Raw genomic sequence first — 23,508 nt, 5'->3', positions numbered from 1 at the left:
TGGGCTTCCATGTTTGGCTGTTACAAGTAGTACTGCTATAAACATAGGTATGCATCAATCTACTTGAATCAGTGTTTTTGTGTTCTTTGGATAGATCCCCAGAAAAGGGATTGTCACATCATAGAATAAGTATATCTCTAATGTTCTGAGGAATCTCCAGACTGTCTTCCACAGGGACTGGCCGAATTTATGTTCCCACCAGATGTATAGAAGAGTCTCTTCCCCACAACCTTGCCAGCACTTGGTGTTTCTCTCATTTCTAATGTATGACATTCTCATGGGTGTGAAGTGGTATGTCATTGTTTTTATTTGCATGTCTTTGATAATAAGGCAATGGTCATTAATGACTACCAAAATCCCCCCTCAAGGAAGTGTTCTTGGGGAGGAAAAAAAAAAAACTAGAACAACTGTCAACCTACAGGAACTCTTGTAGAGATGGATTTGGTAATTGTAAGAACCTAGGCTCCAGCCCCCAGCTCCCCACCTGCAGGAGGGACACTTGACAAGCAGTGAAGCAGCTCTGCAGGTATCTCTTTCTCTTTCCCCTCCTCCTTCAATTTCTGTCTGTCCTATCCAAGAAAATGGTTTGGGGGATGGCCACTAGGAGCAGTGAGCTTGTAGTGCTGGCACCAAGCCCCAGCAGCAATAATCCTGGAGAACACACACACACAAACACACACACGAGAGGAGCCCTCCACATGCCATGGAGCTGTGTTTGCAGTTACTCCCTGCTCCCAATGACATATCTGTTTTGTGTGTTCACATTTTAGCAACCACCTTGGTACTGAATGTGATAAGCAAGAAGATGGCCAAGATTAGTACTCAGTACTCTCACTCCTCTGTAGCCCACCTCTCTGTGAGAACCAAGGATAGAGATCTTGATCACCTTGAAAATGGCCTCAGCAGGTAAGTAACATGGGCTTCTCATGTTATGCCTGAAAGATCTTGTTTCCTGGCTAATCTAGACCATGGGGGAAAGAATGCTGGGTGTTGGCCAACTGCAGTTTGGAGATCAGGAGCTTGGCTTGTCACAACACTCCTCCTAATTTAATTTCTCACCACTTTTAATCTTCACAATCTATGTGAAGGTAGTTCTTACTCTCGTTTTGGACATGTGGAAAAATAAGACTCAGAAAGTTCTTGGGAGTCGGGTGGTTAAGTGCAGGTGGTGAAAAGTGCATCCTGGATTGAACCCCTGGATTGAACCCCTGGCTCCCCACCTGCAGGGGAGTCGCTTCATAAGAGGTGAAGCAGGTCTGCAGGTGTCTGTCTTTCTCTGCCCTTCTGTCTTCCCCTCCTCTCTCCATTTCTTTCTGTCCTACTCAATAACAACAACAAAAACTACAGCAATAAAACAAGGACAACAAAAGGGAATAAATAAAAAAAAAAACTTAAAAAAATTTTTTTAAAGTTCTTGAAGGTAAGAAAATGAAGATTCAGGCCAGGTGGTGGCACACCCAGTTGAGCGCACACATTACCATGCATAAGGACCTGGGTTCAAGCTTCTGGGTTCAAGTTGCCACCTACAGGAGGGGGAAAGCTTCACAAGCAGTGAAGCAATGCTACAAGTATCTCTCTTTCTTCCTCTCTATCCCCCTCCTCAATTTCTCCTCTGTCTCTATTAAATAAATGAATATATAAATAAATGATTTTAAAAGAAAAAAATTTAAATGCAAAAGATTAAATTCTACTGCATAAGAACCACAGAAAAAATGGGCAAAACCATACATAAATAGATAGGGAGTTATAGAAATAATAGCCAACCCGTATCTGTGGTCTTGGGAGAACCACTGCATTTTCCAGTGGAGGGAATGGGGTCATAGAACTTTGGTGGTGAGAATGGTGTAGAATTGTACCCATGTTGTTATATAATTAAATAAATCACTAGTAAAAAAAAGAAAAAAATTACTACACAAAGTTCCCCAAACTGCCAGACCTCTCTACATGTACTTCAGATATGTGAACATCTCTGTCCATATGCCTGTCATGGTCCTGGAACTAGGCAGTATCAGTTAAACACCCTCTCTTCCTGTAAAAGGTCAGGATTCATGCTGTGCTCAGAGATCTGGAGGGACTGGGATATGTCTTGCCAGGAATGGCCTCAGACCCACAGTGACAACCTATACTAGCAGCTGTGGAGCTTTGAATTCTGCTTTGGAGCTTTGAATTCTGCTTCTAACCCTGTTCTTAAACTGAAGACCTGGAAAAGCCCATATAACCTCTCCAGGTCTCTTCAGAGCTGAATGGAGCCACATTCTTTTTCAAGTTTCTGATGTAACTGATCACAGATAATGGGAGAGTGCCTATTTGTTGCAAATGGACTTAACTTTCTTAATGTTTTTAAAGTTCTCAGTGAGATTAAATTAATCCATGAAAAGCTGTATTTCCAAAATGTATGTTATTTTCTGTCCTATGTACATAACATTGAAAACTTCTGATTCTTATGATAAGTGCCTAATATCTGATGGTCAAAAAGTATAATAACTGCCCCCACATCCCAGTCTTCATATCCCTGACAATGCACCTCATTCATCATTTTTTCTCATTCACTTACACATCACTTCCTCTCTCAGGTACACTTTTCTCCTAGATTCTTGGTCCAGTTCTCCATCAAACTAAGTTATAAATGATAAATAACACATTTTTATTATCTTTATATTTTAATTTTTATTTATAAAAAGAAAACACTGGGGGGTCGGGCGGTGGCGCAGTGGGTTGAGCGCATGTGGCACAAAGCACAGGAACCGGCATAAGGATCCCGGTTCGAGCCCCCGGCTCCAAACCTGCAGGGGAGTCGCTTCACAGGCGATGAAGCAGGTCTGCAGGTGTCTATCTTTCTCTCCCCTTCTCTGTCTTCCCCTCCTCTCTCCATTTCTCTCTGTCCTATCCAACAACGAATTGCGTCAACAAGGGCAATAATAATAACCACAACGAAGCTACAACAAGGGCAACAAAAGGGGGAAAAAAAATGGCCTCCAGGAGCGGTGGATTCATGGTGCAGGCACCGAGCCCAGCAATAACCCTGGAGGAGGAAAAAAAAAAAAAAAAAAGGAAACACTGACAAAAACCATAGGATAAGAGGGGTACAACTCCACACAATTCCCACCACCAGAACTCCATATCCTCTCCTGATAGCTTTCCTATTCTTTATCCCTCTGAGAGTATGGAGCCAGGGTCATTATGGGGTACACAAGCCCACAAGGTGGAAGGTCTGGCTTCTGTAATTGCTTCCCCGCTGAACATGGCAGGTCGATCCATACTCCCAGCCTGTCTCTCTCATTTCCTAGTGGGGCAAGGCTCTGAGGAAGCAGGGCTCCATTTTACTCAAGCTCAAGGTCAAGGGTGGCGAGAGCTTCTCTTGGCATCTCAGAGCACAAGCTCAGAGCACCACAGAGTGCTCATACCCACATGCACATCTACTCTAACTGGGGTGACACAGACACACCAACAACCCTCATGTGCACATCTTTGGGATGCACGAGGAAACGAGTCCACAGACATGGGGATACCTACACAGATAGTGACCCCATTAGGGAATTGGTTTACTATTCTCAATATAATAACAAAAAGATGTTGAATGAAGAACCTACCATATGTTAAAATTTTTTTTTTAATTTTTTTTTATTAAAGAAAGGATTAATTAACAAAACCATAGGGTAGGAGGGGTACAACTCCACACAATTCCCACCGCCCAATCTTCATATCCCACCCCCTCCCCCGATAGCTTTCCCATTCTCTATCCCTCTGGGAGCATGGACCCAGGGTCATTGAGGGTTGCAGAAGGTAGAAGGTCTGGCTTCTGTAATTGCTTCCTCGCTGAACATGGGCGTTGACTGGTCGGTCCATACTCCCAGTCTGCCTCTCTCTTTCCCTAGTAGGATGGGTCTCTGGGGAAGCTGAGCTCCAGGACACATTGGTGGTGTCTTCAATCCAGGGAAGTCTGGCCAGCATCCTGATGACACCTGGAATCTGGTGACTGAAAAGAGAGTTAACATACAAAGCCAAACAAATTGTTGAGCAATCATGGACCCAAAGCTTGGAAAAGTGGAGAGGAAGTATTAGGGAGGTATTCACTGCAAACTCTAGTATACTTCTGCTTTCTTACTTTGGTGCCATACTCCAAACTCAGTCAATTTCTGCTTTGCGTTTCTACTTCTTTTTTTTTTTTACATGCATAACATTCCCCAGATTCCCATTTAGCAATACCACCCCACTATTTCATTCATCATTTTTCATGGACCTGTATTCTCCCCACCCACCCACCCACCCCAGAGTCTTTTACTTTGGTGTAATACTCCAATTCCATTTCAGGTTCGACTTGTGTTTTCTTTTCTAATCTTGTTTTTCAACTTCGGCCTGAGAGTGAGATCATCCCATATTCATCCTTCTGTTTCTGACTTATTTCACTCAACATGATTTTTTCAAGGTCCATCCAAGATCGGCTGAAAACGGTGAAGTCACCATTTTTTACAGCTGAGTAGTATTCCATTGTGTATATATACCACAACTTGCTCAGCCACTCATCTGTTGTTGGACACCTGGGTTGTTTCCAGGTTTTGGCTATTACAAATTGTGCTGCCAAGAACATATGTGTACACAGATCTTTTTGGATAGATGTGTTGGGTTCCTTAGGATATATCCCCAGGAGGGGAATTGCAGGGTCATAGGGTAGGTCCATTTCTAGCCTTCTGAGAGTTCTCCAGACTGTTCTCCACAGAGGTTGGACCAATTGACATTCCCACCAGCAGTGCAGGAGGGTTCCTTTGACCCCACACCCTCTCCAGCATTTGCTGCTGTTACCTTTTCTGATGTGTGACATTCTCACAGGAGTGAAGTGATATCTCATTGTTGTCTTGATTTGCATTTCTCTGACAATCAGAGACTTGGAGCATTTTTTCATGTGTTTCTCGGCCTTTTGGATCTCTTCTGTGGTGAATATTCTGTCCAATTCCTCCCCCCATTTTTGGATGGGGTTATTTGTTGTCTTGTTGTTGAGTCTGGTAAGCTCTTTATATATGTTGGTTATTAAACTCTTATCTGATGTATGGCATGTAAAGATCTTCTCCCATTCTGTGAGGGGTCTCTTGATTTGGGTAGTGGTTTCTTGTGCTGTGAAGAAGCTTTTTAATTTGATGTAGTCCCATAGGTTTATACTTGCCTTAGTCTTCCTTGTAATTGGATTCGTTTCATTGAAAATGTCTTTAAAATTTATGCGGAAAAAAGTTCTTCCAATATTTTCCTCTAAGTATCTGATAGTTTTTGGTCTAACATCCAAGTCCTTAATCCACTTGGAATTTACTTTTGTATTTGGTGAAATACAGTGATTCAGCTTCATTCTTCTGCATGTTTCAACCCATTGTTTCCAACACCATTTGTTGAAGAGACTCTGCTTCCCCCACATAATATTCTGGGCCCCTTTGTCAAAGATTAGATGTCCATAGGTGTGGGGCCTCATTTCTGGGCTCTCAATTCTATTCCACTGGTCAGTGTGTCTGTTCATGTTCCAGTACCAAGCAGTTTTGATGACAATGGCCCTATAATATAGTTTGAGATCTGGCAGTGTGATGCCTCCGGTTCTGTTCTTTTTTCTCAAGATTGTTTTGGCAATTCTAGGTCTTTTCTGGTTCCAGATAAACATTTGTAGCATTTGTTCTATTCTCCTAAAAAATGTGCTTGGGATCTTGATGGGGATAGCATTAAATTTGTAGATGGCTCTGGGTAATATATTCATTTTGATGATGTTAATTCTTCCAACCCATGAGCATGGAATATCTTTCCACTTCTTTGTGTCTTTTTCAATTTCTTTGAGTAGTGACTCATAATTTTCAGTATACAAGTCTTTCACTTCTTTGGTTAGGTTTATTCCTAGATATTTTATTGTTTTTGTTGCTATAGAAAAAGGAACTGATTTCTGGATTTCAATTTCTTCTAACTTAGTGTTAGCATAGAGGAATGCCACTGACTTTTGAATGTTAATTTTATAGCCTGACACATTACTGTATTGCCTGATGATTTCCAAAAGCTTCTTGCTAGATTCCTTAGGTTTTTCCATGTATACTATCATGTCATCTGCAAATAAGGAGAGTTTGACTTCTTCTCTTCCAATCTGTATTCCTTTAATTCCTTGCTCCTGCCTGATTGCTATGGCAAGAACTTCCAACACTATGTTGAATAGTAATGGTGATAGTGGGCAGCCCTGTCTAGTACCTGATCTGAGGGGGAAATGCTTCCAGTTTTTCACCATTGAGTATGATGTTGGCTGTAGGTTTGCTATATATAGACTCCACTATCTTCAGGAATTTTCCATCTATTCCCATTTTTTGTAGTGTTTTGATCATAAAGGGATGTTGTATTTTGTCAAAGGCTTTCTCTGCATCTATTGATATGACCATGTGGTTTTTGGTCTTGCTTTTGTTGATGTGGTGGATCACATTGATTGATTTACGTATATTAAACCAACCTTGCATGCCTGGGATAAACCCCACTTGGTCATGATGAACAATTTTTTTGATATACTGCTGTATCCGGTTGGCTAGAATTTTGTTCAATATTTTCGCATCTATGTTCATCAGAGATATTGGTCTGTAGTTTTCTTTTTTGGTTGTGTCCCTGTCTGCTTTTGGTATCAGGGTGATGTTGGCTTCATAGAAGCTGGCAGGGAGTATTCCAGTGTCTTCAATCTTCTGGAAGACTTTTAAAAGTAGAGGTATTAGTTCTTCTTTGAAAGTTTTGTAGAATTCATTTGTAAAACCATCTGGTCCAGGACTTTTATTTTTGGGAAGATTTTTGATAACTGTTTCAATTTCATTAGCTGTGATGGGCCTGTTCATGTTATCCACTTCCTCTTTACTTAGTTTTGGAAGTTGGTAGGTATCTAGGAAATCATTCATTTCTTCCAGGTTCTCTAACTTGGTGGCATATAGTTGTTCATAGAAGCCTCGCATGATATGTTGAATTTCTGCAGTGTCTGTTGTGATATCTCCTCTTTCATTTACTATCCGATTTATTTGGGTCTTCTCCCTTTTTTGTTTTGTGAGTCTGGCTAAAGGTTTGTCGATTTTGTTTACTCTTTCGAAGAACCAACATTTACTTTCATTGATCTTTTGTATGGTTTTCCTATTCTCAATGTTATTTATTTCTGCCCTAACTTTAGTAATTTCTGTCCTTCTGGTTGCTTTAGGGTTCCTTTGTTGTTCTTCTTCTAGGTCTTTAAGATGTGCAGTCAGGCTGTTTATTTGTGCCTTTTCTTGTTTCCTAATGTGTGCTTGTATAGCTATGAACTTCCCTCTTAGGACTGCTTTAGCTGTGTCCCAAATATTTTGATAGCTTGTGTCTTCATTTTCATTGAACTCTCGAAACATTTTGTTTTCTTCCTTGATTTCCTCTTTGACCCAGAAGTTGTTAAGAAGTGTACTGTTGAGCTTCCACATTTTGGTACTGTTACTAATCTTTTGTTGATTGTTAAGTGTTAGTTTAATTCCGCTGTGGTCTGAGAAGATGCTTGGGATGATTTCAGTGCTCTTGAATAGGCTGATGCTGTCTTTGTGGCCTAACATATGGTCTATCCTTGAGAATGATCCATGTGGATTTGAGTAAAATGTGTATTCCAGTTTCTTGGGATGAATGACTCTGAAAATGTCCAATAGTTCTAGTTTATCTATCTCTTCATTTAGCTCCCTTATGTCTTTACTGATTTTCTTCCTGGATGATCTGTCAAGTTGAGAGAGTGGGGTGTTGAAGTCCCCTACTATGATTGTGTTACTGTTAATATATTGCTGTAGCTCTTTCAGTAGAAGTTTGATGTATTTAGATGGCTTCTCATTGGGTGCATAGATATTAATAATTGTTAAGTCCTCTTGATTGACTGATCCTCTGAGCATTAAGTAGTGTCCATTCCTATCTTTTTTAATCTTATCTATTTTAAAGTCTATCATGTCAGATATGAGAATAGCTGTTCCTGCCCTTTTTTGTGGGCCATTGGCTTGAATGATAGTTTTCCATCCTTTCACTTTAAGTCTGTGTTTGTCTTGTTGCTTTAGGTGAGTTTCCTGCAGACAACATATTGAAGGGTTGTGTTTTCTGATCCATCTTCCTACTCTGTGTCTTTTAATAGGTGAATTCAGGCCATTCACATTTATTGATATCAAAGATTGAAGATATTTTAACGCCATTCTTGTAGAGTTTTAGAGTGTTTTGATATATGTTCTATTTGTGGTGGTCTGGTTGTTTATAGGAAACCTTTCAGAACTTCTTTCAAGGCAGGCTTGGTGATGGTTGCTTCCTTCAACTGTTGCTTGTCTGAGAAGGTTTTGATGCTTCCATCTAGTCTGAATGTCAATCTAGCAGGATATAGTATTCTTGGCTGAAAGCCTTTCTCATTGAGCACTCGATAGATATCTTGCCATTCTCTTCTGGCCTGTAGTGTTTGTATGGAGAAGTCTGCTGCTAATCTTATGGGTTTTCCTTTGTAGGTGACTCTTTGTTTTTCTCTTGCAGCCTTCAGGATCCTTTCTTTATCCTTATTCCTTTCCAATCTAAGTATGACATGCCTTGGTGTCTTTAGGTCTGTGTTAATTCTGTTTGGGACCCTCTGGGCTTCTTGAATCTTTATGTCTTTGGTGTTGTCTAGACTAGAGAAATTTTCAGCTATTATGGCCTGGAGAACGCTTTCTTCCTCCCCTTGTCTTTCTTCCTCTGGTAAGCCAATAATGCGTATATTGTTTCTTTTGAAGTCATCCCATAGGACTCTGTTGTTGTTTTCAGCATCTCTTAATCTCTTTTTGAGATCTCTTACTTCTTTTTTAGTTGTCTCTAATTCATCCTCAATCTTGCTAATTCTGTCTTCAGCCTCATTGATTCTATTCTCTCTGCCCTCTACTGCTTTCTGGAGTTCATCTATTTTGTTGCCCTGCTCTGATACTGTTTTAGCTTGTTCAGCTAGTTGCCTTCTTAGCTCAGCAATTTCAGCTTTCAGCTCTCTAATAACCATGAGATTATTAGAATTTTCTTCCATATTCTCATTTGTTGTTCCTGCAGTTCTGATTACAATTTTTTCAAATTCTTTACTCACTCCTGTTATTATTTCCTTAGCTAATGTTTGGATGTTGAACTCGTTGTTTTGTGCTTCGCCCTCTGGAGGACTTTTAGCTGGACTCTTGTCCTGGTTGGAGTCTCCATTATTTTTTCTTGTTGTTTTAACCATTTTATATAAGTTAACAGTTTTTTCAATCCCTGAGTTGGAGTTCAGTGGTGTAAAAGCCTTTTTTTTTTTTTCCCCTGTAGGCTATGGTAGCCTGAGGGCTTTTAAACTATCAATAGGCTTCTTGGCTTAATCAATGACTCCTGACCAAGAGATAAAGCAGGGTGTGGCAGAGATAATCCAGTGGTTATGCAAAGAGACTTTCACAGCCCTTCAGCTATGCCACCGAGGTATAGGTCTTCTCCTGAGTTTCCCGGTTAGATCTCTGTGCCCTGGTGTCCCTCCCTGTTGCTGCTTCAGATTCTGAGGGTAGTAGCAATGGAGACTCAGAGTTGTATTTGGTGAGTCTCTGGGGAGTCCTTTCCTCCCTTCAGCTGTCCCCTTGTTGGTGGAGCAGACTGGAAGTGGTGTCTCCACTGACAAACTGTCGAACTGTTAGCAGTCACTTAATCTCTCCTTAGGCCCCTCTCTCCTCTCTGTCACCAGCCACGCGTGTTTGTACTCACGGGTGATTTACTGGGTTTCTGTGGTCATTCTAGTCCTGTCTTGTTTCGGTCCAGGTGGTCTCCTTTGGTATTCCTAGTTGATCCAGGAGAGGAGAGGAGAGGAGAGGAGAGAAAGCGATCTGCTGCTCGTAGCTCCGCCTCCGGAAGTAGAATCGAATCCTACCTTAAGGGTAGCTCCCCGACCCTACTCCTGTGAGATGCTCACAAATGTCTCCAAATGCCTCCAGTTCCTCCTCTGCTTGGGGTCGCCTAGTGTGATTCAAGGCCAGTTCACCAACGGCATGCGCCACGGCAGAGCGTGCCCTACGGGATGGCCGTGGTGGTGCGCTCGCCCCTGCGCACGTCGCTGTCGTCCCTGCGCAGCGAGCACAGCAACGGCACGGTGGCCCCGGACTCGCCTGCCTCGCCCGCCTCGCCCGCCGACGGCCCGGCGCTGCTCTCTCCATATGTTAAAATTTTAAGCTTCAAATCACTATGGGGGTGTTGTGTTTGAAAGGACCATAGATCTTTGCATTTATATACCAACTATTTTTTTAAATTCTTATTTATAAAAAGGAAGCACTGACAAAAACCATAGGATAAGAGGGGTACAACTCCATATAATTCCTACCACCAGAGCTCTGTATCCCCTCTACTTCCCAGATAGCTTTCCTATCTTTATCCCTCTGGGAGTATGGGTCCAGGGTCATTATGGGTGTAGAAGGTGGAAGGTCAGGCTTCTGTAATTGCTTCCCCACTGAACATGGGCATTGGCAGTTCGATCCATACTCCCAGCCTGTCTCTCTCGTTCTCTCGTGGGGTTCTGGGGAATCAGAGCTCCAGGACACATTGAAGTGGTCACCTGCCCAGGGAAGTCCGGTTGGCATCATGTTAGCATCTAGAACCTGGAGGCTGAAAAAAAGAGTTAACATATAGAGCCAAACAAATTGTTGACTAATCATGAACCTAAAGGCTGGAATAGTTCATATGAAGAGTATGTGTGTGGGGGGGGTCTCCATTTGTAGTTAGTAGTCCTATTTTAGTTATATTCCAAAGAGCCCATGACTATACAAGTTTTTTTTTCTTTTTTTTTTTTCCTGAGCCTGACATCTGATATGCAGGTAGATCCAAGTTATTGTATAGGGAGATGATGTCATGGCTGGAAAAAGGACCAGAAATCTGGATCAGAGAAGAGAGTAGCTCCCAAATATGGGAAAGGTGTATAAATATTGTTAACTGTAAACCCCATCAATTTGATCTGTGACCCATATTCACCTTAGGAGACTTTGTGACCTCTGCATCCCTATAGATCTGAGCTCACATTCTGTGGTCATGAACTTCCTCTATAGAGCCTATATTTCCCCCAGTCCTGGAACCTCTAGGGTGGGGCTCACTTTCCTGCATGCCTCTCTCAATTCATACCAAATGATATTGCACCTGTTGATCCCAACCTGATCAACGCAACAAGTACCACCTCAGCATGCTTCACTTCAGACTGTGTCCAGAGACATCAGGAGTGGAATGTCAGCCCTTCAGCCTCATTACTCAGGTGAGGCTTTCATAGGATTCTCTAATTCCATTTCAGGTGGTTCACTTCATAACAAAGTCCCAAAACCTAGATATAGACCAGGTCCCATGAGACAGGGCATATGTTCACATGCATCAGTAAACTAGGGCAAAATATATACCTGAAAGCAAAAGTGCACAATAGTCTGCAGTGAGTCAGTATATGCAGCAAGTAGAAAGACCTAAAAAGACACCATAAAGATCATAATGAAATAGTGTCTACTTAGACTTAGATACCCTCCTCACCTACTTCCTATTATACTTCCCTCACTCACTCCGAAGTTAACCTTATCAAAGTAAGGACTACAAAAGCTGAATAAGGGCAAGAGACTGGCATACTTCAATGATGACTCTTTAGTCACTATCAGGCCACTCCATCACCTGGGGCCCTATTCAGGGAATCCTGAGATTCCCAGACAGACATGATGGGCCTAGATCTCAAAGAGATCCCTCTCTCTATTGTTACTGGTCATCTCTATCAGAAACAACAAAATAGTCCCCTTTGTGGGCCCCCATAGGACCTTTCCCTCAACATGGATCAACAACGGTAGAGAATGTTCCATCCTCCAAAGGGAGGCTGGACAGCATACTCTATGTTTCACCTGAGGAAGATGGGTTCTGAAATTGGGGCAGCTTGGAACATTCCTACTCATACCCCAACTGTTATAGAAATTTTAGGGAAAAATAATTTCAAATATGAGTCCCTAGGTAGTCATCACTTTGTCCCTTCACTGAGAACCAAAGGCTGTGCTAGGAAGCTGCATGTTGATGTGGCCCTTTGCTGAGTGTTCTCAGCAGTGAGAAACTTCTATGTCCATATTCCCTGAAACATTCTTGCTCTCAACTATTCACCAAATGGAGATCCAAGTTTTGTTATCCTTTTTAACTACTGGAATAATTGTCTTAATGAAGAGACATAAGAAAGGATGAAAATGTTACATTTAAAGGGTGGGAGAAATGTTGTTAAAATTCGGAGGCTCCAGCTGGCCGGGCTGGCTTCACGGGCGGGTAACAGAGACGCGGAGACAACGGCTGGGCAGGGAAGCTGTATTTCTTTATTCAGGAACAACGATTCATAAACTAAGACAAACTAATCACCAAACAGAACTCTGCTGTCTCTTTGCGGCGGTGCAAGCACTCTCTCTAACTCTGCCACTCTTCAACTCTCCAACTCCGGAACTCTGAAACTCTCTAACTCTGGAACTCTGGAACTCTGGCGGGGTTCCTTCGGGGCGGGGCCAAGCAGGCCCGTGAAACTAACTGGACTGATCCAATTCTCTTGGCGGGGGAGAACTACCCAATGTAAAGCATACAACAGAGAAATTAAGTTTCCACCTTGAAAATACCAGAAATAAGAAACCAAGAGATAGATCATCCAATAGAGGGCATACCTTATTCCGCTAGAGGGGTGAGATTCAAGCCTCTAACCACCACATGGGAGCACCTGCATAAGAATCTTCATGAGCAGTGGAGTGGTGTTATGGTGTCTCTCCTTTTTGTGCCTACCACTGCCATCTCAGCTTCTATCTAAAAATGGGGGGAAAAATACTGCTGAGAGCAGAGAATTATACAGAAATAACCCTGATGACAAAAAAAAATTAAAGGAAGAAAAGGAAAATAAAAAGAGAATAAAAGAAGAGAAGAGAGTTTTGTAGCAAAAACCTGGTGGCAAATAAGAAAAGGTAAAGGGAGGGGGGAAAGAGAAAATTCCAGAAATAAAAAATGTCTTGAATTCTTGCTTTATTTAGATCAGTTTAGTTGATTCAATTGTTTAAGAGCTGACTGGCATATTTTTTGAAACTAACAAAGAAAAATTTCAGAGTTCGCTGCAGAGAATTATAGCTAGTAGTTAGGGCATCCCAAATCCCACATCAATCACCTGGTGTAGCTATTTTAGGTGAGTTTTTGGGCGCTGAGATTTGTGTCCTACAGATGAGAAGCCTTCTTGGTGTTGCTCCCTGAGTGAAACCCAAAGCAATTATCACCAAAGAAAACCATTTTAGCTTGCTAGTCCAGGACTGAAAACAAAAATGCAATGACTTTGGTTCCCTGGTCACTTGTGGCCAATGACAATCAATGTGGATCATTCACATTCCTCAGAGTTTGGGAGAATGAAAAGAAAATTCAGGCATTGTATTCTCCACTTTATCCTAAACGATCATTTCCATTTACTCTTGAGTCCCCAAAGTCACCAGAGGATGACATAGAGTGCAAAGTTCTGATGAGAATCTCTGGCCTTCCTAGTGATGGGAAAATTACCTCATGAACTTTAATTCCTCTTTATAGAGACACTAAGAAGTGGAGTGTTCCAAGTAGAAAATTGCCTTGTCTTTCAAAACTGCCACTTCATTATGTGGTACTAGTTGTTCCTGTTCTTGCTTCATGGAGTTTTTTCCTGCATAGGCACATCACCACCTAGAATTCAGCTGCAGGTAGGAAGGCAGCTTCAGACTTGTGTTGGCTTGATGTGCTGATTCTACATAGTCAAAGGCTTGTCAAGCCTTAACCCTAACCCTGTATCTCACAGAGCTCAGCTACAGATAAAACAGAGCCTAAAGTTCTGCCTGCCCCAGCCCTCACCCCTCCTGCCCTGTGTTTTGCTGGAAGGTTCCCACTCTTATGTTGACTACCCCTTTTTTATACTGATTGTCTAAAATTCTTTCCCCCTTTCAGTTCCTATGTATCCCTAGGGAATCAAGATGACCCTTGGACCCTTTCTTTCCATGTGCCTGTCTATATGCTTGGTAAAATCAGTTTCTTGCTATTTAGATATTCCCCACCCCCATATTTAACAAAGGTAATAGATCTACAGCTAGAAGAAAGACACTAATTCAGTGGGATTTCAAGCCTCAAGGCACAAGCAGAAATATGTATCAGGAAAGGAAGGTCTCTTGAGTCCCCTGAACTTATATCATATAATATTCTCTCATTTCTTGTTGGCTGGACCCAACTAGAGAATAAGACTCTTCTAGTTCTTCATGGTTAAATATGCCTTTTTGAACTTGAATCTTTGAATAATACTTAAATCAGTATGAAATCAACAATCTTTCCTTTATTTCCTTTTTTGAAGACCAAAAAACATAAACTCATAGAATGTAAGTGGCACATAGATTAGCTAATAGATTCTTGGGTGCAGATTCAAATCCAGTTCCTGGCTCTCCTTTCTGCCCCTTCCTTTTCAAGTGAGCATCACAGAATTAGCCCCCATGCAGTAGCCCTCAGCTGCCAGGAACAAATAACATTTGGAGTCTGGGGTAGGTTCTGCTCTCCTTGCCTACCCACCAATTCTGATATCATAAGCATTGATTCCTTTGTTGCTTATACAAATAAATCTCATCTCAGGATGTACCCATGTGTAATTAACAGAAACCAGACTAGGCAGGCATGCTAGGCTGACTGTTTGGTGCCTAGAGATCCCCATGGAGCTGCTGGGGGTTGTGGGGTGAGAGAAAACTCCTCCATCTCTGCGACTATTTCAGATACATATCATAACATACTTCTGGCCCACCAACTCCCATCACCACTACAGCCAAGCTACTAAGATCCAGGGACTAGGGAAATGAATTCAACTCTCCCCCATGTAACCCCTTCCTCTTGTAACTGATCTAACTGCCTTGGACTGACTGTGCATTCCGCCTTTGTGGTAGGGTATGGGGTAAGGGAATCATACTTTCTTTATTTTTTTTAATTTTTATTTATAAAATGGAAATATTGACAACACTATAGGATAATAGGGGTACATTTCCACATAGTTCCCACCCCTAGTATTCCATATCCAATCCCCTCCTTTGATAGCTTCCCTATTCTTTATCCTTCTGAGAGTATGAACCCAGAATCATTATGGGGTGCAGAAGGTTGAAGGCTTCTGTAATTGTATCCCAGATAAACATAGACATTGGCAGGTCAATCCATACAGGGAATCATACTTTTTAACACTGCCTCTGGCAGAGTCCTAGTATCTATAAATGCTCACACAGTACAGAGGAAGGTATTAGAACTAGTCTCAGGCCCCAGACCACCAGTCCCAGTGCTCAGTCGTGTGCTATTCTACTTTGACTTTAATCAGTGCCATGTATGGATGTGGATGTGAGTGTGTATTTGTGCATGTGTATACATACACACACATATACACACATAAAAAGGACAGCAGCTTTAGGAGGCTTCATAAGAGAGTGAAATGACATTCAAATCTCAGCTGTGTCACTTGATTCTGATCTTGTTGGAGAAGTTACTTAACTTCTCTGAACCTTAGTATCCTTTTCTATAGGGCTATTAGGTAAGTTAAATATTGAATATATGTGGCTCAGGGTAGAGGAAATAGCATAATAGTTATTTAAAAATATTTTCATGCCTGTGGTTCTGAAGTCCCAGATTCAATCCCCCATACTACTATAAATCGGAACTTAGTAGTACTCTGTGGTCTTTCTGTATCTCTAATAAAAAACAACCAAAAATATATGTGATTGACATATGATAAGCTGTCAGTAAGCTATGTGTAGTTTATGGGACTTCCAAACAGCAAGCAACTCAGATAAACTGGAAGGCCCATTACTAAACTTCAGTCAATACTAGATGTACATGATGGCACCATCAAGCTTAGCAGCAGCCTGAACTATGAATTTAGTTTTTTTTTTTCCTCCAGGGTTATTGCTGGGCTCGGTGCCTGCACCATGAATCCACCGCTCCTGGAGGCCATTTTTCCCCCCTTTCGTTGCCCTTGTTGTTGTAGCCTCGTTGTGGTTATTATTATTGCCCTTGTTGACTCTATTAGTTGTTGGATAGGACAGAGAGAAATGGAGAGAGGAGGGGAAGACAGAGTGGGGGAGAGAAAGATAGACACCTGCAGACCTGCTTCACTGCCTGTGAAGCGACTCCCCTGCAGGTGGGGAGCCGGGGGCTCGAACCGGGATCCTTACGCCGGCCCTTGCGCTTTGTGCCACATGTGCTTAACCCACTGCACCACCGCCCAACCCCCTAGTTTTTTTTTTAATTTTTATTGTTAAATAGGAAACACTGACAAAACCACAGGATAAGAGGGGTATATCTGGGGCCCTAGTTAGGGAGTCCTGAGATTCCCAAACAGACATGATGGGCCTAGACCTCGAAAGATCCCTCTCTCCATTGTCACTGCTCATCTCCATCAGGAACAACACAACGGACCCCTTTGTTGGCCCCCACAGGACCTTACCCTTAATGTGAACTTAAAGTTTTAACTGATAGTAGTTAGTGATGGTGCTGCTAAAGCACATGAATGTACAAACATTTCCACAAAGACCTTCTGACTTGGGTCAGTAAGAACGGGCTGGTCTCAGGCCACCTGCCCATCCAGGAAAGGACAGGGGAAACTGCTCACAGATGACCAGGGCAGGGAAGAGACTTGAACCTGATGAAGAATAGCAGGGTGCAGGAAGTGAGATGGGTCATAAGTGTGCAAACTGTCCCATCATTGAAGGTGGTCATGTGGAAGATGCCATTGTCTGATTCTGGATACTCCATCTGAAAAAAGGAGTTCTTGAAATGGATAAATGACTGCTGGCAGTCAGAGTCAAGTGAAGATGACAGAACAGTCCTGGGATATAGGCAGCTCCCTGCTGCGGTGTGGGGTGGGGGTGGGACAGAGATTTTGCCAAAAGAAGTCATCAGTTTAGTGGCTGGGATTCAAGGCTCTGACTTCTAAACACTCACTAAGGAGAGAGTTTTTACCTGACATTAATCCTTGCCTCCTTCTGATGAGGTTGGGACAGGTCACGTGAGAGAATTAATTTGTCTTGTCTGGGCTCTTTGAAGACTCCTCGAGTGAAATGCAAATCCCTAGACACCAATGCCTGGATAGCTTTTAATCAGGCTGATCACCCTTCAGTCTGTTTAAAAAAAAAAGGAAAATATGCCTGAGCATGCTGGTCTTATTCCAGGCAATCTGACAAACACCAATGATCTGGCCTTTAAGAGGGCTTCACTGTAGGGGGGGTCACACTGCAAGTGGTGAAATAGGTCTGCAGGTGTCTATCTTTCTCTCCCCCTCTATGTCTTCCCCTCCTCTCTTGATTTCTTTCTGTCCTATCCAACAACAACAACATAGTAACAATAATAATAACCACAACGATGATAAAACTACCAGGGAAACAAAAGGGAGAAGAAAAAAAATAGCCTCCTGGAGCAGTGGATTCTTAGTGGAGGCATCAAGCCCCAGCAATAATCCCAGAGGCAAAAAAAAAAAAAAAAAAGAGGGCTTCAGTATGTAGAGATGTGTTTAAATCAAAATCCTCCTTATTGAATCATTGGATGGAAATAGTTATTCTGGCTTGAGGTGGCAGGCATCTGGGACCCCACACCCACACCATGCTGTGATGAGGACCTTTGCTGAAGGCTTTCTCCCTTTCACCTCACCCATGGGAGTAGGTGGATGTGAGCTACTGACTTGATACAAAGGAAAGGGCTCATTTAATCCATTAAGAGCTCATTTATCCGTTAGGGGCTTCTGGCACATTGATTCAAAGGAAAGTCACTGGTTTAAAGATCTGTGGTGGTTTCAGTAGCTACTCTCTTCCCTGATCCAGCTTTCTAGTCACATTTTCAACTCTGACACCATCTCCCCAGACAATACATTTAGCTGACTTACATGTTAGCTGTCGGCCTCAAGCAAAAATTAGTAAAGTTATGGGCCCCTTGGAATACACCTAAAATATACCTGCTAGCTTTTTCCAAAAATGGAGACACAAAATTTCATCCATTATAGTCTTAAACCTTTTTTTAATTTTATTTATTTCTTTTCCTTTTTGTTGCCCTTTTTTTATTATTGTTTCTGTAGTTATTATTATTGTTGTCGTTGTTGGATAGGACAGAGAGAAATGGAGAAATGAGGGGAAGACAGAGAGGGGGAGAGAAAGATAGACACTTGCAGACTTGCTTCACTGCCTGTGATGTGACTCTCCTGCAGGTGGGGAGCTGGAGGCTCGAACGGGGATCCTTACTCTAGTCCTTGTGCTTTGTGCCACGTGCGCTTAACACGCTGTGTTGCCACCTGACTCCCCACTATAGTCTTACCTTTAGGTTCCTGACTATTAAACAATTTTTTTCATTTTTATTATTCCCTCTTGTTGCCCTTGTTGTTTTATTGTTGTAGTTATTATTGTTGTTGTTATTGATGTCGTTGTTGGATAGGACAGAGAGAAATGGAGAAAGATGGGGAAGACAGAGAGGCGGAGAGAAAGATAGACACCTGCAGACCTGCTTCACCGCCTGTGAAGTGGCTCCCCTGCAGGTGGGAAGCAGGGGGCTGGAACCAGGATCCTTATGCCGGTCCTTGAGCTTTAATGCCACCTGCGTTTAACCGCTGCGCTACCGCCCAAGTCCCTTAAACAATTTTTTTTCCTGCTTTGCATCTTAATGTCTTTTCAGTCACCAAGTTGCAGATGCTACCATGATGGCAAACTGACTTCCCTGGGCAGACAACCACACCAGTGTGTCCTGGAACCCCACCTCTCCAGTGCCCTGTCTCACTAGGGAAAGTTAGAAACAGGCTGGGAGTATGGATCAGCCTGTCAATGTCCATGTTCAGTGGAGAAGCAATTACAGAAGCCAGACATTCCACCTTCTGTACTTCATAATGGTCTTGGACCCATGCTCCCAGAGGGATATAGAATAGGAAAGCTCCCAATGGATACAGGACTATGGTGGTGGGCATTGTGTGGAATTGTACCCCTATTATCCTATGGCCTTGTGATCATTATTAAATCAATTTTTAAAAAAAGATTTGTGGTGGTGACAGCTCTCCTCACTAAATAGGGCATCTGGCCTTCTCATTCCTGAGTGTGTCCAGGAGGTGGATGAGCTTGAAATCAATTTAACTTGCTGTATATTTGATTTCCTAGGACCAATCCGCCATGTGAAGAGATGTCCTCAGAATTGCAGCAAGGGATCGCCATGGAGACCAGAGGACTGACTAAATCCAGGCAAAGCTCCTACAGCGGCCCAGGGCCTGCCAGGTAAATACCCAGTCCCAGCCCTTAGCCGGGGAAACTGAGGCAAGAAGTAACTTCATCTCAGAAAGATGTGGGTGTGGGGGTGGATGGAACTACTTGGAGAAGAAAGAGACAGCGTAATAGCAGGCTGAGATCTCTTAGTGAGTAGTTTCCTTTCGGGGCAGGTTTTCTGAGCTCTGGAGAGTCTCAGAAGAACTGCTTTTCATTGAAACTGCTTTAACAAGAAGGTAATGAATGTTGAGGTACTTGTTTGATTCTGAAAGAACTTAGGGGAAAAAAATCTTTTTTAAGCCAGCCAGGGAAGGTTCAGAAAAGAATTCAGAAAAAAAAAAAAAAAAGACTAATCAGTCAACCAGGGGAGGACACTGGGTGCATCATTATAGTGGCATGCAGAAGCCAATAGTGGCATGTCCTAGTAGCCACTGCAGGCCCATGTTTCCTTGCAAAAGCCCCCCAAAGATGACTGGGCCTTCTTCCTAATCTGATGGCAGCTGCTCTCCATTGTCAATACCTATGGCACCTTGAAAAAATAATTTAACCTTTCTACATCTCATCTAGAAATGCTGCTGACAATGCCTAGCCCACATCAGCTATTTTGAAGCTTTTCGCAAAGGAAAGACCACCCTCACACTCACTTGGATTTAAAGTCCTGCTGCAAGCTAAGCTGCAGGTCATCCCAGGACAGGGGAGTGAGCAGACTCCTGAGGAAGAGTCGAAGAGTAACTGCCTTTCCACTCTGTTTCTTGTGGAGTTTCAGTCTTTGTGCCTTTTTTTCAGCATGTCCCTTGTGTTTCTAGTTTTCTCTGGTTCACATGCCAGCAGGCGCAGGCTCAGAGTGACCTTGGATTATGATCTTGGGTCAAAACACCCAGCTCCACTTTGGAGTGGCTCTTAGTTCAGAAGCTGAACTGGTTTGCTGTATTTCATGGCCCATCCCTGGGCCTACTGGCTGAGGCTGACAAGGAGTATGACCTTGGTTCCACCTCCTCCTTGGAGGTGGGTGGGGGGTGGGGCAGGTATCTGAAGCAGCGCTTGGCAGGCACCAGCAGCTGGAAGCATCTGTGCACATGGTGTTTTTTCGCTCTCATTTATTCACTTAGACTAAGGTCACAGGAATGTGATTAGGGTCAAGGACCTTGACAATTCATAACTTTGTTTCCAGCTGCTCAGAATTGATTTCTTTTTTTCTTTTTTCTCTCTGTTTTATCTGATATGACAGAGAGAAACTGAGAGAGGAGGGAGTAATAGGCAGAGAAAAAAATAAACAGCTGCAGACCAACTTCACTACTTATTCCCCCAGCTAGTGTAAAGTGTGTGCTCAACTGGGTGTGTATCTCCTGGTCCCAGAACTGATTTAACTGGGGATAGTAGATGCCAAGTCAGGGAGTACAGAGGCCACAAAACAGTTATATTTCACTTCCTCTGGCCATCTAGCAGAGACTGAGAAGCAAGAAGGTAGGACTCAGAGAAGGGCTTCCATGGAAAACCCCAACTTAGAAATGCCCTAGGGACAAGGATGTCCCATTCACTAGTAAGGTCTGGTTCCAGGAGAGTGGTCAGGGCACAGTGCAAAGGCTCTACCACATAAAACTAAGAAAAAAAAAAAACTAAGAAGAAAAGGAACATTTATATGAAAACAATTACCAAGATAAAGGCTAGGGAAAGAAACTAAGTTGTATCTGAGGCTTGTGCCCTTAAAATTGCTCTAAATTTCCTTTCCATTTCAAAATGGCACAAGGAACTGCACACTGTACAACAGGAATTGATCTTGCTAACACCCCATTTGAATACCTGTGCCTTTGGCAGTATCCAGGTGGTAGTGGACATCATCCTCATGAAGGCAGTGTCCTTTATCAAGAAAGCTCTGTCCAGGTGCAGGTGGTAGAGGGGAAAGGGGATACAGGTGTTGGCAGAATAGAGGTACAAGATCAAACCCTTGGGATCCCAATAACTATATCTCTACTCCTGTCCCTTCCTCAAGAAAGGACTTTCTAAAGGCAGTGGTAGATAGCATAATGGTTATGCAAAGAGACTCTCATGTCTGAGGCTCCAAAGTCCCAGATTCAGTCCTGCACCACCATAAGCCAGATCTGAGCAGTGCTCTGGTAAAAAAAAATAATAATAATTAATTAATTTTAAAAAAATTAAAAGCTTTTGGTCCCCTGCCTGCACCTGTGTCCTTTCAGGGTGTCTCGCCTCATTATGTCTTTACGCGCATGGGCTGCCAGGCACTTGCACCAGGAGGACCAGAGACCTGACTCTTTTCTGGACCGTTTCCATGGAGCTGAGCTCAAGGAGGTGTCTAGCCAAGAAAGAAGTGCCCCAGCGAATGTGGGCAGTCAGGAGCCCCCAGACAGAGGGAGAAGGTAAGGAAACATAAAGAAGGAAGGGGTACCTGCACCCAGGTGTTTGCTTGCCTGGTCCAACTTGGATCCACCACATAGTAGTCCTGGAGCATAGGCTCTTGAGCTGTTCCTTAAGAAGGCATCTGTGTCAGGGGACACTCCATGCTCTAACAGTGCCTGCCTGAGTCCAAGAAGTACTGCAGGAGGGGAAACTCTTTGACCAGAGTCTCATGTCTTATTTGACTACTGACCCCATCCAATGCAGAGCTCCTTCTAGCACTCAATGGAATGCTGTTCTTGGGGCTACATTTGGGGGTCTGGCTTACCAAGTCTCCCTCTATCAGCCTAGACTGCATTGTGACACATCTTGCTAAAAATACAGAAAATACCTAAATGGTACCTACAGATTTATGTGTAGAAGCACGTGCATTCTTCTGGGAAGAAGGGTGGAAAGTTGATCAGAAGTTTCCAAGGGAACTGTTACTCTCTAGATGAGGTTAAGAACCCCAGGGGATGGCAGGTGGGAAGAGGGTATGTACTCTCTGGAAGGAGGACCTGTAACACAAGGGCTCTGTGTGTGCTTGTGCATGACCTGCTAGCTGGTCAGGAGCTTGTGGCCACTGTGGGGCAGAAATGTAGAAAATTTACAGAACTGCATTGATGTCCCCACCTTCACATGCTGCTACACAGAACTGCTGCCCCTTGTTCTTAAGAAGTCTCCCCAGTCCCAGTTAGCACAGAGACTACTGGGCAGTCACAGATTAAATCAGCTGTGGCTCTAACAGTAGAGGGTGTCTTTAGGACACTGATGGGGGGCTGGCAGTGAGAGGGGGATGAGCTGACCTCTCAGGTCCCTCTTGTTCAGAATCTACTTTCTGCAAAGGGGCTTGAAAAGTTCTTCTGAATGAATTTTCTCTAGGTAATACCAAGGTGATAAGATGTAAAGACTAAAGTAAGCATAAGTGTTGCAAAGCAGACAGTCCTTACATTGTTACATGAGAAAGAAAGAAGAGGAAGCCTGTTTTTGTGTCAAATGAATAGGACAAGGGTTCTCGTCTAGGCATTTCAATGTGGCCTGTGAGGGTCCCTGGACCCTTCAGGTCAGGAAGCCTCAGGAAAAATAGGATGGAAATGGGTCTTGCTGGAACTCCCATTTTATTTCAGAGAAAGCTCAAGACATGTAGATATGGTACAAGATAGTAGTCAATTGAGTAGGCTTCCTGGAAGAGGAAGACAGAATTTTCCAGACCAAATGCCACCAGTCAAGTAAAGTGCATTCAGAGGTAGGTCTTAATTCTTCTGCAGGTTGAAATTCCTTACAAGATTATGGGTACAGAGGAGGGATTAACATAGGCCACTGTACCCTGGGGAGTTAGTTTCCCTCACAATGCACAGAGAAATTTCAGATTACCAGACTCAACCCTGAAATAAGCAGCTTGAGTCAATCACACCCTAGGTGGGGAAGAAGCCATTGGGGAAAGGTGACCAGAAATACCAAAATGGCATTTGACCAAATGTTGAGCATCAAAGAGGAGGCATCCTGAAAAATCACATTGGAGCACCAGTGTCCATTGGCTCTAGTGCTGTGGCCTCTTAGTAGTGGTCTGTAGTGACCACAGAGTGGAAAGCTGCCCTCCAGCACTGTGAGGCCAAGCGGACTTTCTTAAACCATGTGTACTGGTAGCTAGGCAGCTGGAGATGAAACAACTTTCTAATACAGAACACCGTGAAGTACTGTGTCCCCCATCTTCTACCAGATTCTCACATAGATCAGAGTGGGAGGCCCTGAATTGTTAAAATGAATGTGGGATCAGAGGGCGGGGGATGAAACCTCAAAGCTGGGACAATTCTGCCTTGCTCTATTTTTGCCCTGCAAGATGAAAGTAGCTACTGCGAATGGAAATCCAAGAGACAGCACACATTGCCAGTCA

The 23,508-nt window shown here is 43.0% G+C and overlaps 1 protein-coding gene across 1 annotated transcript in view; it reads left to right on the top strand.

The window, feature by feature from the left end:
• The first annotated feature begins 775 nt into the window (after positions 1–775).
• The window catches only part of CNGA3 (cyclic nucleotide gated channel subunit alpha 3), a 38,620-nt gene continuing 15,887 nt past the window's right edge, over positions 776–23,508 (top strand). The window contains exons 1-3 of the mRNA XM_060187499.1: positions 776–906; positions 19,122–19,235; positions 21,419–21,598. Of these exons, the coding sequence (XP_060043482.1) occupies positions 806–906; positions 19,122–19,235; positions 21,419–21,598 (395 nt within the window). The 5' untranslated portion in view covers positions 776–805. The remainder of the gene's footprint in view (positions 907–19,121; positions 19,236–21,418; positions 21,599–23,508) is intronic.

The sequence above is a fragment of the Erinaceus europaeus genome, chromosome 3 (assembly GCF_950295315.1).
Source record: "Erinaceus europaeus chromosome 3, mEriEur2.1, whole genome shotgun sequence".
In the NCBI taxonomy this organism is placed as follows: domain Eukaryota; kingdom Metazoa; phylum Chordata; class Mammalia; order Eulipotyphla; family Erinaceidae; genus Erinaceus; species Erinaceus europaeus.
The sequence above is the reverse complement of the archived record's forward strand: the minus strand, read 5'-3'. Positions and strand labels throughout refer to the sequence as shown.